This window comes from Ascaphus truei, chromosome 4 (assembly GCF_040206685.1).
Source record: "Ascaphus truei isolate aAscTru1 chromosome 4, aAscTru1.hap1, whole genome shotgun sequence".
Classification (NCBI taxonomy): domain Eukaryota; kingdom Metazoa; phylum Chordata; class Amphibia; order Anura; family Ascaphidae; genus Ascaphus; species Ascaphus truei.
In genome coordinates this window covers 403224780-403243181 of record NC_134486.1, presented here as the reverse complement: position 1 = coordinate 403243181, position 18402 = coordinate 403224780, and the positions used below count along the sequence as shown (strand labels likewise).

Below are 18402 nucleotides of genomic sequence, written 5' to 3'. Positions count from 1 at the left end.
TAATATCGCCTCTTAGACAATCCAGATGAATTAGCAGAGACTATATTTAAAGGAACATTATGGAGTCTCTGGGCCATAACTGTGCAATAATAATATTATAAATGTGAGCTGCTTACACGGCTCGGATAATCTGCCTGCGGTATGCGTCACCTCCATTAGCGTATACCCACCTAATTGCCAGCGTTCCACACTTTAATTGCCCAGTAATGTATTCCTGCCACTAATGGCATTTAGAAATAAGAGTGTCTGGGATTGGTGCTCCCAGGTAATAATCAGTGAAGGTGAATTAAATAATATACAATATAGAGTTGCTCTAAATAACGTGCAGTGCCCAACAAAAATGATAATATAGAATCAATTTAAGGCAATGACTCGTGGCTTGGTGATGAAATTAATGTGGCTAAATCAAACCATCATTATAATGTGAACACATATAAACCAAAACCCTCCACTCAAATCCCAAGAAGGAACAAGTTCCTGGGTGTAGACAAGCGTCTTCCAAAGGATCAGGAGAGTGGAGGTGACACCATTAGACTAATGGCATGAAGTATCCCCTACCCTGTAGCTTGTACAACTGGGGTTAAGTAAGTTTTTGCTTAGACACTTACCCAAAACTTGAAACTTTTGGTTAATGGTTATTCAAAGCATGAGGACAGGTCTGAGTTCCCATCACTTACTTAAATATTACTTCCGAAATTCTTCATATTTGGCATTAAGTCAAAGAGCTCTGGGGAAGTTCTTACATTTGATGCGAAGTCCATGAATCAAAAGTCCGCATACATTGTGGAGGTTCAATGCTCAAATGACTCTGGCTCATGTGAGCATATATAGTCGCGATGAATCATTAACATAGACCAAAGTCTTTTCAACCCTCTCCTCTGGGAGTCCCAACGCCACCAACGTTTAGGTATACCCAGGTAATTTACAGGAGGATGTCTTCAGGTTACATACAAAAAGAAAGTTTTTTGATTACCCCCCAAACATGCTGTGGCTGTGGTTTCCCGGAGGAGGTGGTTAAAAACCACCCGCATAAATGAAACCATGTACCGTATCAAGTATTCCGCCTGCTCCGCTGTGCTTCCGATTCCCCAGTTAATTGTCTCTGGTGTATGAAACAAAGTATATCTCGGTCAAACTATGTGGGTATGTTTCCATCAGAGTGGTATTCCAATGCTGAAGTAGCTCTCGTTTGCGATGTAGTAATGATGGTCTCTGTTTACTTTCAGGAGGTGGCAGTGAAGGAGCAGTTATCAGGAAAAGGGAAGCTGAACAGGAGGAGCCTCAGCTCACCAAATGTTCATCGAGTGAGTCCAACCGCCTTGGGTCCAACATCCCAAAGCAGATGATGTGCCTGCGCTTGTAATATATTCGGCTAAACGGAGTATGTTTGAAGAGAAGCGCACGCTCCATACGCCAGTGGAGTTTTCACAATGGAGCGCGCGCCTTTCTGATTTTTTTCTGTAGATATCAGGATCGATCTGCCCTGAAAAGCTGCCCCCACTCCTATTGTTGGTACTCATTTTGTCCCTTACTAATTTACTCATTTATTAACCCTGAGAACTCGGGGCTAACCCACAGAATAATCTACTAATATTGGGAATTTTATGAGAAATTAGCGACTTGCTGTATTAACTTTTATTTATTGTTATTACAATTTCCCCACTTTCACAATCTTTTGTTACGTTTTATGTTTGCAATATTAACCAATTATAACATTTTTATTTTTGTTCACAAGTTGATCACCTAATATTACTCAGTCACTTTAGGGCTGTTATTTATTTTACATTGAAACTTCTATATTAGCTCAGTATGATTTATATTGCAAAATCCAAACTGGATCACTCCATTTCTCTTGACATTTAAAAAATATGAAACTATACAATGTCTGTCTCAGCATTAAAGCTCAACAGGTACTGTTAAGAAGTGCATTTTCCTCCCTCCACCAGTGTGTTTTGGTCAGTGCTTCAAGTTTTTTAAAGGCCAGAAAATAAAACGGAAGTGATTTATTTGATATATGGAATGATCTGAGCGTTTAGCAGTGGCTGCTGTTGAAAATGTCTGGAAGAATAGAACTATTTCATCCGAATTGCTGAAGATGTGGCTGATTTTCCAGTAGCAGAGTTGATACGTTCAAACGCTATGATACCTATTAATTAACCAAGGAGAAAGTCCTCTGGTGATGCAATAGTTTGTACAGATTTTGGCTAGCTTGTGGGTCGTTATCTATATATCTACTATATATATATATATATATATATATATATATATATATATATATATATATAATCTCTATATATCGCCGTCTGTCTGCGAAGAAAAAAATACATACAGTATATATACATACATATTTTTTTTTTCTCTCTCTTCGCCCCGGGACACTTGGCATTTTAATACTTTGCCGTTCTGCCATCGAAGGATTAAATGGTATCCCAAGTTTCAATGCGCCTCTCTAGAACTAAAACCTTGCAGTGCGTGAGCACGATAACAGCTGTGTGGAGCTTACCATTACTCAACTTGAGTCTGTCATACATGCACCCTCTCTAAAGATAGAGAGAGGTGTTGGAATAACACTTTTTTGGCCTTTTATTTAAATGTTTGGGTCTGAAATGTTCTCGAGCAAGAGGAAGATGGCTTCACAGCCTATTACACAGGGAATCTTGAGTGAAAGAGCAATAAGCTGCGGCTTTTCCAATTCTGAAGGGGTTTAAGGAGGTCATTCATTAAACTGTGATAGTTCCGATCGGGGCACTATTGCACGGAAAACTCCCAATAAAGTAAATGGGAGTTTGTGTGTGCTAGTACCCTGATCACCAATTACAATCTAAGCCGCAGGGGTGCGCAAACTTTTCAGTTTGCGCCCCCCCCTGTCTGTGCCTTCCCCCCCTCCTTACCTGCTCTTGGGCTCCACGCGTCATGTGATGAGTTGCCATTTGATGACGCCGCGTTGTCATGGCGACGCGTCACTTTAGAGCCTTCTGAGAGCAGGTAAGGGAAGTTGCAGAGCCCTCGCACCTCCCCCGGCATTTAATTTGCAAAGTGGGGCTATTCTAAAGGACACCTTCTGACACCAGAAGAAATCTTTATCTCCAAGCTGATGGGTGTCTTCCAGCACCGGAAGGTGGTCTAAGGAATAACACTGCTTAGGAAATATGGTCCATACTGCTTTGATAGGACCATCCTATTGCTCCTAGTTTTGCACAGCCACAGTAGTAGGGTTTCTGTCGAAATAATCAGGTTATTTAAACAGTGAAATCTTCTTATTCATTTCCCCTATTAATGACAATGCACGAAACAGCATTCATCTGTAATCTAAAAAAATAACCGCGTTAATATCTAAAGTCTGGTTTGTGTTATGTTAAACCCTATAATGGCCAGCAAATGTGCTTTCCTTAGTACATGCTTTTCCAGGGGATTTCAGCTGCCACCAGAGGTTTTTTAGATTACAAGTACTGTAGCCTTTTCTTCTTTTAAAAACAAAAAAATACATGAAGAAAAATACCCGAATTAAAGCTGAACATAGGGGAAGCTTTGGTTCACGGTTTAGTTGATTTAGATTTGGGGTATTAACCATAGTTGTGTTTTTTTTGTCTTGCCAGCTTTCAGGAAGCCGTCAGGATTTGACACCACAACATAACCTTGCTAATAACAAAGTAAGTAAAATAACGTTTTATCCCACGGGCAGTACAAAGGACTCTGGGGCATCCCTTAAGGTTGGAGGATAGGAGATTTCACCAGCAACAAAGGAAAGGGTTCTTTACAGTAAGGGCAGTTACAATGTGGTATTCATTACCCATGGAGACTGTGATGGCAGATACAATAGATTTGTTCAAAAAAAGGTTGGACATCTTTTTAGAAAGGAATGGTATACAGGGATGTACCAAATAAGTATACATGGGACGGATGTTGATCCAGGGAGTAATCTGATTACCAATTCTTGGAGTCAGGAAGGAATGTATTTTTCCCCTTATGAGATATCATTGGATGATATGACACTGGGGTTTCTTGTTTGCCTTCCTCTGAATCAATAAGTAAGTATACTGTAGATATAGGATAAAGTATCTGTCTAAATTTAGCATAGGTTGAACTTGATGGACCTATGTCTTTTTTTCAACCTCATCTACTATGTAACTATGTAAAGATTGATGCAGCGTCTCTCTACCTCTTATTGGGTACACAGTGAATGTCCCCTTAATTGGTTCAGGTTTCTCTGAGGGCTTTTTGTGCAGTACTATATAAACCATTAGTAAGTTTTGTGCCAGTTTGATTAAGTGACTTTTAAAAGTGCAGTCCTATAGGACCAAAGTGAAGAAAAGGCAAGTGTACCAAGTTACTTTTGAGTGAGGCTTTACAACAATCGGGCAAGTCAACATCTTTTGATGTGCAAGCCACAAAAGCAGTATCCTTACTAAAGATCCAGCAGATTCTTTTACTGTCCAGAACTTGATGTTTTCTAAAATATGATCTAATATTCAGTGAAAGCGCAAAAAAAAAAGCATTTAACTAATGATTAACGTGAAATGACTATGAACGTGTAAATCACTCACTTGTCCCACATACACAGTGTATAATACCATAATATTCACCATTCTTAAAGCTAATGGAACATCTAAGAACTACTATAGAAGAACTGTAAATGGTGACAACCATACACAGTAAAAATATTTAAAAAAAGATGCCTTCCTGGATTCGGCATGGTATGAAAATGTTCTGATATCTATTTTCTTGATGCATATATTGTGGAAAAACTAGAATTAACCAGGCTCTTGCCGCCGGGGCGTTCACCCATCACCGAAGTTATACGACGTTGTGGGACCTTCCCATAGGCTTCACCCCCAGTGGTGGCCATATTAAATGTCAATGGGTGGAAAACGCCCCAGAATGATTGTGGAATTTTTGAGGGGCAAAGCCCACAAACGAAAGAGGGGTCCCCACCTTTCCCCTATTCCATCTTCCATTGATGTTAACTCTCTACAAACTACCCTGAACTTGAGAAACTTTCCCACTGTTGGCTCCAACCCACTCCAGCTGCGGCCGGAAGTAGAGACTTACAAGAAACCAGAGGAACAACCCGACCCCAGGGAATTTCTGGAGTTTTCTTCCCTCACCCAATATCTAAAGGCTGATGTGTCCCCCGTTTAGGTTCACAAGGAAGCCCCTCTCTGTCACCTTTTATAATTTGGGGAGATGCTTTGAGTCCCCCCTCCTATGACTACAGTTGCGTAATTGAGCACCACAGCTGGACTTTTTGGTCTATGTCTGCAGCACTGAAGGAGTTAACGGTTTGATTTACTGCAGAGACTTTTCGACTGGGGTTTCCTCCACCCTAATAATGCCATCATCCGGCTTATACGGGACATCTCTGGGTCACAGAAGAGAGAGGAAACGAGGCGGGTCTTTAAAATGCCCTACACCATAAGGAAGACAGAAATGGGTAGAAAATGCCCAAGTTTCGATTTTCCAATCCTTTTCCACCCAAATTATTGTTTTTTTTTTTTGAAAACGTTTAACATATCTGATGTCACTAAGATTTAGCACACTAAATAGATCACTTTGGTTCTGTGTGTGTTACTTTTATCTTCCAAGTTCACTTGTGAATTACTCAGTATTTGATGCTTCTCTTTAATTAATTTGAACATGTGGTTTTATTATACTTAATTATACATATATTATTTTATGGAAACAGAGCAGACCGACCTGTTGTCCACTCCTCTGATCTTGCTTGTTACAGTCATTAGTGAAGTAACACTGATACTTTGGGGATTTTTTACTTTACGATTCTTTTACAATATCATGCCTTGTAGCTCAGGTGTGGCCAACTCCAGTGCACAAAGGGCCACCAACAGGTGAGGTTTTAAGGATTCTGATTGAGCCACCTGTGCTGAAGCAGGGATATCCTGAAAACCTGATGTATTGGTGGCCCTTGAGGACTGAAGTTGGCCACCCCTGGTCTAGCTATTCTCCCAGAGGTAGTAAATGGCTAATAAAATTCACAACTGCTTAGGATAGACACAAGGGAATCCCAAAGATTGTCTTAACGGAGGTAACTTGGCTGGTTCATTTGGACACGTGATGGTTTCCTGCCATCATTTTCTTTGTTTCACACATCTAAGTACTGCTGGGGTTTGACATTTCAGCAACAGCTTCCATTCCGCACTTGTAATTGGTGTAACAATAGGACGCGGTGAGAGGTCACTAATGGCACATGTTCAGATTAGGGTTCAGATTATGGTTCTTCAAGGCTCTGTATTGGGTCCACTGCGCGCTAACTTGTTTATTAATTACCTAAATACCGCAGGCCATAGACTGTAAATCCCCCACACTTTTGTGGATGACCTGTACACTACATTGTGTAGTTATGTAAAATCTGAGCCGTGTCATTTATTTCATAAGGATTTGGATAAATTGGAAAGGTGGAACAATGAATGGCAAATGTCATTTTGCAACATAAACTACAATAATGTTATTATGGTACTTATGTATGTAAGATTTGTACTCCATAGATTTCTCTAAAGGTCAACAACAAATGTCACGGGGATCCCTTTGTGCTCTTGCAGCATCGTGGCGGCCAATCGTTGTGGCAGAGCAGGGACATTGTAGATCCCGCACTAACCACTCTTTAAAAATTCTAAATATTCACAATCGTACATCACAAGTAGAAAGACTTGGCAGAATAGAGGTCTTACAGTTGCTCACATGAATATTTAAGACATGAATTTGGGTAAGTGCTTATCATTTTACATAATCATGTCAAAGGTTTTATTATTGATAATATTGCCTACAAGAAAGTATGACATAATTTATTGTTTAAGGGTAGGGGGCAGGTGGTCAATGTATACAATTAAATCCCTTTTAGATTCCATTTAGAGAGGAAAATGCAAAACATGCTAAGTCAGAGTGAAGGTTTTCTCCTAACACAAGTAGTGTTCTCTGTGCGATTCTGTCTTGTTCTTGCATGCTCCAGTGTCCAAAGACCACACTTGAGGTAATTTAGTAGGCCACACTAACGACTGGGATAAAGTTGCTGATATTGCATTAGAGGCTTGTCACTGTCTTTTGAAGTGGGCAAACCTGGTATAAATCCCAAAATCTGCTTTCCCTGCGCCTCAAACTCTAAATGCAGATTGCATCCTCCCATCTTCCTTTTTGGTCGTTACCCTAGTCCTTTGTTAACCCCATTCTGTGTGTCTGTCTGTCTGTCTGTCGATCCTACAATTAAGTAGGCAGAAACAAGCACATTAAATGGGCCGAGTAGTCCTCGTGTGCCACCATCTTCTCTGAAGGTTTTTGTCTGCGTCTCCTGTGATCGCTGCTTATGTCGAAAGCGCCATTCTATTCTGCAGAACTGTACAATGCAAGGTGAGAGGCAGTGACGAACGTGGCATAAAAATAAATGATAGGAGCTCGTTACCTTGGGCTTGTGCAGAAGATGAAGAGGTCCCTGCTCCACGGAGCTCACATTTCCTCCTTGTCTCACAATTAATGTTCTGTAAGAGTTCTCATTTGTTCTCTTTACTTTTAACAATGTCCCTCATAAGGGGATTCTTAATATGAGCGCATATTCTCCCAGAGCCTGCTGTGCTCCGATACAAGGTTTCTCTTCTGCGAGGACGTTCTGCGCAGGAGAACGTGTATTTCTGCTCCCGAGGGTGTTTTACTAAATGGGAATTTACTGCATTCATTTTATTATGACAGTAAACCATACTGTCATTTAACAAATAAAGCAGAGAACGGCTTCAGTCACGCTTGAGCGAATAATTCCTCTATTCAAACTGGCAATTTGTAATATCGCCTCAGTGGAAGCAAATATCAGATTTGTTAGACGCAGTGTGCAACTAAACTGTGCCGGGGAACAGGAAAAGTTTTGTATTCTCTCCAAGGTGAAGGAGGCTGTTAAAGAAGCTGATACATAACAAATGACTTTGCTTATTACATTAAAGGAAATAGGGGGGTGCACTGACAAGGATCTGGCATCTGTGCTGCAGCTGAGATCTGTTCCATCAGGTCTGATTTACAGTGGTACAAATTAATTGAAGGATGAAGCCATGTGCTGGCTTTGGCACAGTGCTAGTTTCATTTGTTATCCTGCTAGTATTAAGAAAAGCTTCACAATATGCAAATTATCAAAGGATCTTTAAAAAAGAATAAGTGTTCGATTTAGAAAAAAATATATATAATCATTTTAAACAATGTGGGCAAATATAAATGCCCCTTGTGAGCACAGTCACATGTCTCAGAGAGGCCTGCAACCCTGCCTTTCCCTGTCATCTCTCAGCATACAGGGCTTCCACTGCAGCCAAGGATTCTGGGAAATGGCATGTAAATGAGCGCACACTGTCACATTTTACTTCAAATCCATTTTAACATGGATCCCTATACGCTTTTGCCTGCCGTATTACACAGCTTTTCAGCACAGAAGTGAAGAGCCAGTAAAACCTGCCCACAGGCAGCTGTTTTGACTTTTTGGATCGCATCTGTGGCTAGTTATACGCGCTGTGCAATGTGAAGTTAGAATAGGTTTCAACCACACATTATGCAACTTATGGTGGGTAAAAAAGTGACACAGCCCCTCCACCGTACACTGTACAGCAAATAACAATCCCACTTGTGAGCAGAGTCATACGTCTCACACAGGTCTGCCACCCTGCCTTTCCCCATTATCTCTTAGCAAGCAATGCTTCCACTGCAGCCAGGGATTCTGGGTAATGGCATGCAAATTAGCACAGTGTCAATGTAAACAATGGGGCTAAGCTGTCTGGGCCTCATTTTAGAAATGTGTATACATTTATCTTTTCTTGATAAGGCCGCGCTTATAGTGCCGGCGACGGTTGCTGGAAATCAAACTGAGATGACTTCCAGCGATCGCGACCAATCCGGCGCTTACTATAAGCGCACACGATGGTGGCAATGCTTTTGTTTTGCCGCACCGTCGCCGGCACTATAAGCGCAGCCTAAGGCCTGGGACATAGAGGAGCAAACAGCGCTGAGCCGCGCTCCTGCTCTGCCTCGCCTGCTCCAAAATGCTGCTTTTTCCTGTCCTTGCAGGCGAGGCAGTGAGCGCGCTCAGGGGGCGGGGCGGAGGCGTGCCAGGAGGTGGAGCGGGAGACGAGGCTAGTCCCTCGCTCCCATTGGATGTGAGCGGTCACATGACCGCTTACATCGCTTCCCCGAGCGGCAAATTTGAAACCTGCCTGTCTCTGCAAAGTTTCTCAGCCGCCGCACGCATTAGCGCGCATGCGGAGGGAGAAACTATAGCCGTGCTGATAACAGATGCAGAGGCTTTGTGCATCTGCTCAGCGCGGCTCAGCCCGCCTCAGCGAGCTTAAAACTCACTATGTCCCAGGCCTAAGACAGAATAATAGAGCCTTCTTAAACCAAATCCGATAAACTTGAAAAAGAAAGAACGGCAAGCCTGTAAATTAAAACACAGCGGCATTCGGGGTGTTAAAAAAAAAATATTGTGAGTGCGGGTTTATAAATAAATACAGCAGGGCCCTGCTTCTCGGCGATCCGCCGATACAGCGGCACTGAGAAGGGGACCGCCATGTTGGATAGTAAGTCGCGCATGCGTAGATTGGGCGGTTGCGCCCGGCGCGCATGCGCATACCATAGTTTGCTCGCGCAGACCATATGTCGCGCATGCACAGAACGGCTAAAAATGCCGGTTTGCGCATGGGTATAACTGAAAATCGCCGGATCCGCTTTCCGGCGATTTTCACTATACGGCGGGCCTCTGGAACGGAACCCGCCGTATACCCGGGGCCCTCCTGTAGTAGTGGTACTCCGCTCCCCCAATTATCACACTGCAAACTCTTAAGTATTATTTATTACTTATCTAGGCCTAGTGTTGCACTTGTTTCTTTTCCTTTGACAATTTACCCCGTTAGTGCAGTGACAACAAGCAGCACCAACATAGCCCTTTCCGTGTCCCCTGGGAGGCTGTTATATAAAAGTATTGTTAGGAGCGGTGTGACGTGTTTATAGTGCTAGTATGTATGTGATGTGTAGCACTCGGTGTCTCTGCACTTTCCTCTGTCATAGTGACATGTTCCAGGCTGCGTTTGCCCCCCGGGCTGTCTGGCTTCTGGGCTCCGTGCTTGTCATTGTTGATTTGCTTAATCTGAATTACAGCACTTTCCCACATGTCCACTTCACCACAACCTCCCTTTTGGTTCTGCGGTTTGGACAGTAGTCACAGTAATAGGACTGCACTCGTTAACATGTGGGTGGTGACTTTGCATTGAAGGCAGATGTATTTCTTCGTGTCTGACACACTTCTGGGTTAGGGATCCGTTCTGTGTCCAATAAAGGCACCTGCCCGTTCTCTGGCTGACCGTTTATTCCTTTGTGGTCTTCTAGTCCAGCACAGGCAAACATCCATTGCTGAGATAATAACTTTATTTCATATCTTCCAATGGGACTCAGCGCTTCACAATTAAAGTATAGTGCTCTGAGCAGCAATGTGCATAGGAGTTTTACAGGCACATCCCCTGCCCAGAGGGCTTACAAAATACAAGAATAGTACTGTATCCCTACACTGCCTTCCCATATCCTTTAGAATTACATTTAAAACCTGAGCTCTGACTTACCAAGGTCTCAACAACGCTGCACCGCCTTAAATCTCAGCCCAAACACACCCTTCATTCTGCCCATCACATCCGCCTCTCCTCCTGCATTATCACCTCCTCTCACTCCCACCTACCAGACTTCTCACGTGCTGCCCCCTGTCTCCGAAATTCCCTTCCACGCACCATCAGACTCCCCACTACCCCCACCCCCACCCCCCAGCATTCAGACATTTTAAAGCTCCCTGAAATCCCACCTTTTATGGAAGCCTTGCTGGCGTACCCCTAACATCAACACTACAACACTGTTGGAAACAGCTGTGCAGCTGAACCAAACTCCATGCTACCTGACGCCCCCTAACATCCACACGTTCAAACCTTAACAGCATCCGCTGTGCCGCTGGACCAAACTCCATGCTACCTGACGCCCCCTAACATCCACACGTTCAAACCTTAACAGCATCCGCTGTGCCGCTGGACCAAACTCCGTCCTCGGAGTCCACATGCTGTCCCTCAACGAGCCTTTACCTTTTTGTTTGCACGTATTCCCTCTATATTGTGAGCTCCCGTGAGCCGGGCCCTCATTATTTTTTGTATCTGTTTGTCTTTATTTGGCAATGTGTAATTCTGTTGATGTAATTTACATAACTCTATACCCCCATCGTACCGCGCAGTGGAATATTTGTTGGCACTTGATACATAAATGATGATTATATTAATGATAATTTACATCAAAGACCAGTGCCTTTTACATTGCAACGTCCTCAGAACACACTCCTGTGTCAGGACACACAGGACACACAGAACATACTTGAAAGCAAAGTACACCATGCAATGTCTCTGGTATATTAATTTGTGAATAAATAACTAGTAATAGCTTTTGTCTCGACTCTGGAGAGCTGGCGTCCTCTAAAAGCAGAATGTATGTCCTTGTCACAGGGTCGATGGGAAAGCCAACAAGACGTGTCCCAAACCTCGGCCTCTTCCAACCGGGCAGTGACCCCATCGCGCCCCGCCCTGCCAGCAGCCTCACAGCAAACACGGGACCCAGGCAAGTCCGAGACACCAGTCACCTAAGATAGAAGAGCCCTTTAAAACCCCATCCAAAATAATTTACTCCACACCAACGATGCGGTTAAAATTGGGCCACAGCGTTTGTTGAGTACATCCTATTATTGTGACCCTACCAGGAGCATCAATTCATCTGCAATGATACCAATATATCGCACAGTATGGGGAGGGGTGACACGCCACCTTGCTTTTAGCACTAGTGTTACCGCATCCAGTATCTCCTGGGCTGACTCTGCTCCATGCTATGCAGTCTGCCTTCCGGCCTGTGGGAGGGGGGGGGGCGGCTTTGTCTTTCCAACAGTATGATGTAGAGCCAGGCGTGCTCAGCTCCAGCCCTCAAGCTCCCCCTAACAGGTCAGGTTTTAAGGATATCCCAGCTTTAGCACAGGTGACTCAGTCTTAGACTGAGCCTCTGATTGAGCCACATGTGCTGAAGCTGGGACTGATTGAGCCACCCGTGCTGAAGCAGGGATATCCCGAAAACCTGACCTGTTGGGGCTTGAGGGCTGGCGTTGAGCACCCCTGATGTACAGTAGAACATGTTTTTCACCTTCAGTGCCAAAGGGACTTTCAGGGCATTGCGTTCAGCGCAGGTTTTACAGAGAGTGCAGCCTGCCTTTGAACCAGTGGATTGCTCTGATTCTCAGCAGAGTGTGTGTAATATGTTCCCCTCCTTTCCAGCGGAGTTTAGCATGGTCCTAGGAGATGCATTGTCTTGTTGTTCCACGTTTTAATGTTTCTTCCATGGCCCCGTTTGACAGGGTTTGGCGACCTGGCAGCATCGTATCTGAGTCCCGTCAAATCCTTTGTGCCTCAGATGCCCAAGCTCCTTAAATCTCTGTTTCCTCAGCGCGACGAGAAGGGCAGGCAGACTTCTCCCCTTGCACAACAGGTATGGAAGCATTTTGGGGGCGTCACTGGGGGTAACCGCGCCGCATTATTCCCGGTAAAGGTTTGTAATTATTTAGCATCGCTGCTGTGTGTTTGCAGAACAAAACCTGGACCGATCAACAAAGGCAGCGACTCCAGTGTGTAGTCTGTGTTTGTATTCCGTGTGCCACTTACTGGCAGAGAACCGAATGTTCCAGCATGGATTATGTTTGCATCCGTAAAAGCAACACTAGTCGAATTTATGAACAGCACTTAGTGCTGGTTGGTCAAATGCCAATTTAGAAATGTAATTCCGTATTTCTCCTTGGTTTAGTTTCTTTCTCCTTGTTGCTTTTTTTTATTTACATTTTTTTTTTTTTAAGTAAAATTACATATTTTCTCACATTCTTTGTAAAAGTATTCATGTACGCTGCCTTTTTTTTTTTTTTTTAACATGTGTTTTCTGATTTGATGAAAGACTTAATTACATAGGTTATTTGTGGAAGGTCCTGTATATTATCCCTTAGGTACCGAGATGCTAAAGTCTTGTCTTGCAAGCAATAGTCATGGGGTGGGCAACTCCAGGCCTCCATAGCCACCACCATGCCAGGTTTTCAGGATATCCCTGCTTCAGCACAGTCAAAGGCTGAGCCACTGATTGAGCCACCTATGCTGAAGAAGGGATATCCTGAAAACCTGGCCTGTTGGTGGCCCTTGAGGACTGGAGTTGCCCACCCCTGCAATACACCATCTGCCTCTCTTTATAGTTAATTCTGAAATCCTATATGTACTTTCTATGGGGAAGAAATATTGATGTACAATATTTGCGGGGCTTGGTAAATGAGGCTGCCACCGCACATGTGTTTGTTAAATAGCGCGTCATTGTAATTGCTGCACCGCTCTTCAAACCGCTATACTCCCGCTCCCAAGTTTGAGAAGCTGAGAACATTCAGTTTATTTTGGCTCGGTAGCGTTCGCCTGGAATATTTCCTCCCTGCTCTGCACCTCTTACAAGTCTGCTGAGCGCTCAAGGTCTATACTGCTCTTCTTTATCACTACTCCGGTATCTTCCTTGATACGCGGCACTACATAAAATCCAGTAATAGCCTTGTTGCGGTGACGGATGGAAGATTAACACAGGGTTCATAGCATTACACAGTCCTGCTGCACTCTCTCCCAATACACTGACTGTCTAAAACAGGCCACGATCGTTCCTTATGCAAGCATGGACCTGGAGTCCACTATCAAGGGTGCGGTTCCTCTTTGAAACATGTTGAACTTTGAGAGTATTGTATGTAGCGGGTTAAAAACAAGTGAGGCGCCTTTTCTAAACAAGTATAGGTATTTTATGAAAATGTAAACCTTTTTTCTTTGCGTCCATTTCATTGCTTGTTTTACAATATGTAGGAAAGGGGTACCTCACTCTGCCCTTTTTGTAGATCAAATTAGGGTGGTGCTATTTTGTCTGGGTGCTACAATGGATTTGGGTTTAAAATAGTAGATGAGGTTTCCAAGAGAGCAAGAAATCCTGGTGTTGGTACACTTCACATTGGACGTTCCTTACGAGTTTTGTATTATGATTCTGAATTCTATAAATCCAAATGCAATCTTTATACATTTATCCTCAAGCCGTCTTAACATAGCAATCACCTGTGTTTCTCACAGTCGGCTCAATCTTCTTAATCAAACATGAACTTTAGAACACTTTCTTTATTTTATCTTAGTAATGTGTTTAATGTGTAATTTGTACAAATTACCATTAGAGCAATTGTTTTAAATATGTACACATGTTTTTAACATTAGGGGCAATTAGAGGTGTTTGCCTATATATTAGGGCTACATCCCGACATGCCCCATTATCTCCTGATGAAGCGCTAATTAGCGCGAAACGCGTAGAGGATACTGCAGGGTTCACAACCTCAATCACAGGGTTGTGATACCTAATCGTTAGTGGATCCATAGCTAAGACGGTCCGTTTACACGCATTGAGAGCGCAGCCCTAGCTACGCTGTATACTCTCGCGAGACAGCCCACCTGATCCTTCAGTCACTCACCGGGTTCACTTCCGGTTTCTGTATCCGGCGGTGATCCAAGGGGTATCGAGGGAAGGTCTGTGTGGTGGTAGCGTCGGACGTGTGCGGGGTCCCTATCGTTTGTGCAGCAGTACTCAATTGTAAGTTTTCATGTGTCAAGTGTATTATTAAAAGTGGAGTATTGCCTAACGTCTTGTCCTCTCAGCGCTCCTACTTTTTGTTTGTTTTTTCTGGATGGTATATGTCTTGGCTCATCACCGGAGAGTTTGGGAGCTGCGGGAGGAAGAAGCCTGGTCAGACAGTTTGAAGTGGACAGACGACCGCAGCCTCACTATCTGTGGAACTTTTTTTTATTTCGACTTTGATTTAGAAAACCCTTTGTTCTGTCACTAAGTGTTCTTGTGGTTGCTTGTTTAAGAGGACACAGTCTGTTGCAACTGAGTATCAAAGAGTCTTTCTCTCAAGCTTATATAGGGGTCCATGGACAAGAATCAAAACGTGACACACTGGGAGTTCTTATTTGCATGTCATTACCCAGAATCCCTGGTGGCAGTGGAAGTACACTGTATGGTATGCCAAGAGATAATGGGGAAAGGCAGGGTTGCAGACCTGAGACGTGAATGTGTTCACAAGTTGAAGGTTGGACGATATCAAGCCTAAATAATAAAGATGCTATATTGTCTATATACATATATATTCAGCATGTAACTAGTTAAAATAAGTAATGTAGTATTAAGTTAGAAATGTATATTGGAAAAGTATTAACTGCCTCTGCAAGGTTTAGAAGATAAATCAGGCTGAAGACAGGCAAGTGTAGAAATGTGTTATCTGTTATAAGAAATTTGGTATGATCAATGGCTGCTGAGTTGCAAGAGTTTGGAATCAAAGGTTAGTTAAATAGTTAGTAAGATAATGCAATAGAGAGCGGTCTTAAAAGATAAGGAACATGGTTAATTCTATAGTTACTTAGTGACAGAACAAAGAGGGCTGTGTAAATCATAGTAAATATTGCTAAGTGAAGAACCCGTGTTCTAGTGTTGATTGACTAAGAACATTGGCCTGACAGTGAGAAACACAGGTGATTGCTAAAATATAAAGTGCGTATTTGGATGTATAGAATTCAGAATCATTTAATACCACCAAGCTCACAACAACTAAGCTATGGATTCTCCGCTCTATAACTACATTATTTCTGCTTTTACTTATTAAATTTTGTCTATCACTCCCATCAGTTCAATGTGGTCCCTATTATCCCCTTGCATTACAATGCAATCCCGGTGACTACCCTCAGCTGTTCAATACATTCCCTACCATTCTTCGCTCTTAAAGGGGCCTGCACTGCATTGCTCCTGTTTGGTTATTCATTTAAAGGGACAGTCCTGCCAAGGAAGAAAGGGAACTAAGGATGTTGGCATGTATAGTATAGTATAGTAGGTTAAATGTCGCTTTTAACTTTTTATGGTAATCAAATACGATGAACTGTTTTTTTTTTTATATCCTTCAGGTAATGTGTTTTAGTAGTAAGACCGTTTGTCAGTGCTCCAAGCCACTGGTACATTGCAAGCTGTGTTCTGTCATTTGTTTGCATACTGTAGTAATTATGGTGCTTTCGTTAATCAAACATATAACATTCGCATGACTGTAGCTGCTATGCTTGAATCTAGTGTTGCCCACAAAAAGCAATGTGTATTCATGTTTCACAAGATACAAATAAGTAGGACAGTTACTTTAATGAGGAGGATTACATCTTTCTGAGGAAGCTAATTACATGAAGTTTAAAAGCTGATTATTTGTAACCTGATTCAGTGTTCTGCTGCCTATTTAAGATATGCGAAATAGCGAAGCCAGGGGTGACCTACTCCAGTCCTCGAGGGCCAACAGGTCAGGTTTTCAGGATATCCCTGCATCAGCACAGGTGGCTCAAACTGATTGAGCCATCTGTGCTGAAGCAGGGATATCCTGAAAACCTGACCTGTTGCTGGCCCTTGAGGAATGGAGTTGGGCACCTCCGCGCTATGCAAATTCAACCCAAAAATCAGGTAATAAAAGTATATAGCAAACAATATACAATATATGTTGCGCTTGTTAGGTTTTTATACTATAGTTGAGGAAAGATTCAGCTTCAAAGTTGCATCTAAAAACACTATCTATACGTGTGCTATCCGTGTGCTATCGTAATTGGCAAGGCAATTAGAGAAATAGAATAGCACCTTTACAAGTATGGTTTTAAAGCCGCCGTCCAACCTGCCGTTTTTTTATTTTTATTATTATTTAATCCCCCCCCCCCTTTTTTTAATATGTGCATCAGTACAATCCACACAATGATAAGTAATTAGCTAAGTTGCCGATCAATCCGTTCTCCTGTTATGGATCGGCAAAGATTTGGCTTAGAGGTTCGCTAAATGGCTATCAGTGCAGCAGAAGACCGAAGATGTGACCAGGCCGTCACTAGAATATGATGTGACCATGCTGGGGAAGATGATGTGACCAGGCCGTCACTAGAATATGATGTGACCATGCTGGGGAAGATGATGTGACCAGGCCGTCACTAGATACAATTAGTGCACTGCTAGAGAGAGGGCAGGGCTCATAAAGGGGTTGTGACAGAGCCTGTTTCAGAAGAGGAAGGGGATGTGGCTTTGTAAAAGGTTTCTAGAGAAACAACAAATGCTTGTTACACTATAATACTGTGTGTGTGTGTGTGTGTGTGTGTGTGTGTGTGTGTGTGTGCGTGCGTGCGTGCGTGCGTGCGTGCGTGCGTGTGTGTGTGTGTGTGTGTGTATCTCTATATCTCTATATATCTCTAGCAAAGCAAGTACAAACCACTCAGACATGTTTCAACCTTGAGGTTGAAACATGTCTGAGAGTGGTTTGTACTTGCTTTGCGAGTTCTATGCTGTGCTTAAAAGCTGTGTGAACGGCGATGCTTCTGCTTAAATGGGCTCCGTGTGAAATGGATATTCCAGGCAAAAGGTGCCATGTGTGCTCATTTGCATGTCATTTCCCAGAATCCCTTGCTGCAGTGGGAACACTGTATGCGAGGTGATAATGGTGAAAGGCAGGGTCGCACACCTGTCTAAGACATGTGAATGTGCTCACAAGTGATATTCTTTATTGGCTATATGCTAATGGTGGAGGTTTTTTGTTGCCTTTTTCACCCACCATAACTTAAAATGTGATATACAGTATATATATATAAAAAAAATGTTAATGCTTCTCATAGTACAGAACTGATTTATTTAAAAAAAAAAAAAAAAACACTTATAGGATATTGCTTGGTTTGCAGCTTTAAGCAATTTTAAATTAGTCCCCCTGTGCAATGCATTGCAACAAGTATAGCAGTGGGGAAGTAGAAACCTACAAAAATAGATTGGCTCGTTGTCCAGCTATTAGGGAAAATAGGTTGATTTAGTTCATTAAAATGCAGTTGAACTGGCTCTAAAGGGTTAACTTCATGAAATGGCAAACACCGGGTGGTTGCAAATCATTCTGGGAGCAGAGAGTGTCACACCAGTAATGGTTTCCTCTATGGCTGCTGAATAGGTGAGACAGTCAGAACGGTTAGAAGCGCTTAGCATTGTGACTTAAAAGATCAGGCCACACGCTTGCCCGTAAGAAATCTTTTATTTCTTCAGTAAGCCAGCTGTAAATGTCATTGGCCTTCTGGGTGAGAGGAACTTTAGTGCAGTGTAAGCACATTTTAGTAATTATGTTATTTCCATAATGTTGGCCTTGTGTCTGCCTAAAGTGTAATGCGTGGTCTGTCAGAGGTCAGACGCTCGGAAGTAGTCCCTATTAATTCAATCGGGCCCCTAATTAGTGCTGATTGCTTAAGAAGGTGAACCACTAAATCTAAATAGCATTTC

At 42.8% G+C, this 18402-nt stretch overlaps 1 protein-coding gene across 2 annotated transcripts in view; it reads left to right on the top strand.

Annotated features, from left to right (window-relative positions):
- Positions 1–18402, top strand: part of KIF13B (kinesin family member 13B) — a 260575-nt gene that overhangs the window by 219069 nt on the left and 23104 nt on the right. The window contains exons 34-37 of one of the 2 annotated variants that reach the window (XM_075598680.1): positions 1227–1304; positions 3597–3650; positions 11502–11613; positions 12395–12525. In XM_075598680.1, the coding sequence (XP_075454795.1) occupies positions 1227–1304; positions 3597–3650; positions 11502–11613; positions 12395–12525 (375 nt within the window). The remainder of the gene's footprint in view (positions 1–1226; positions 1305–3596; positions 3651–11501; positions 11614–12394; positions 12526–18402) is intronic. The other variant, XM_075598681.1, reaches the window with a different exon arrangement.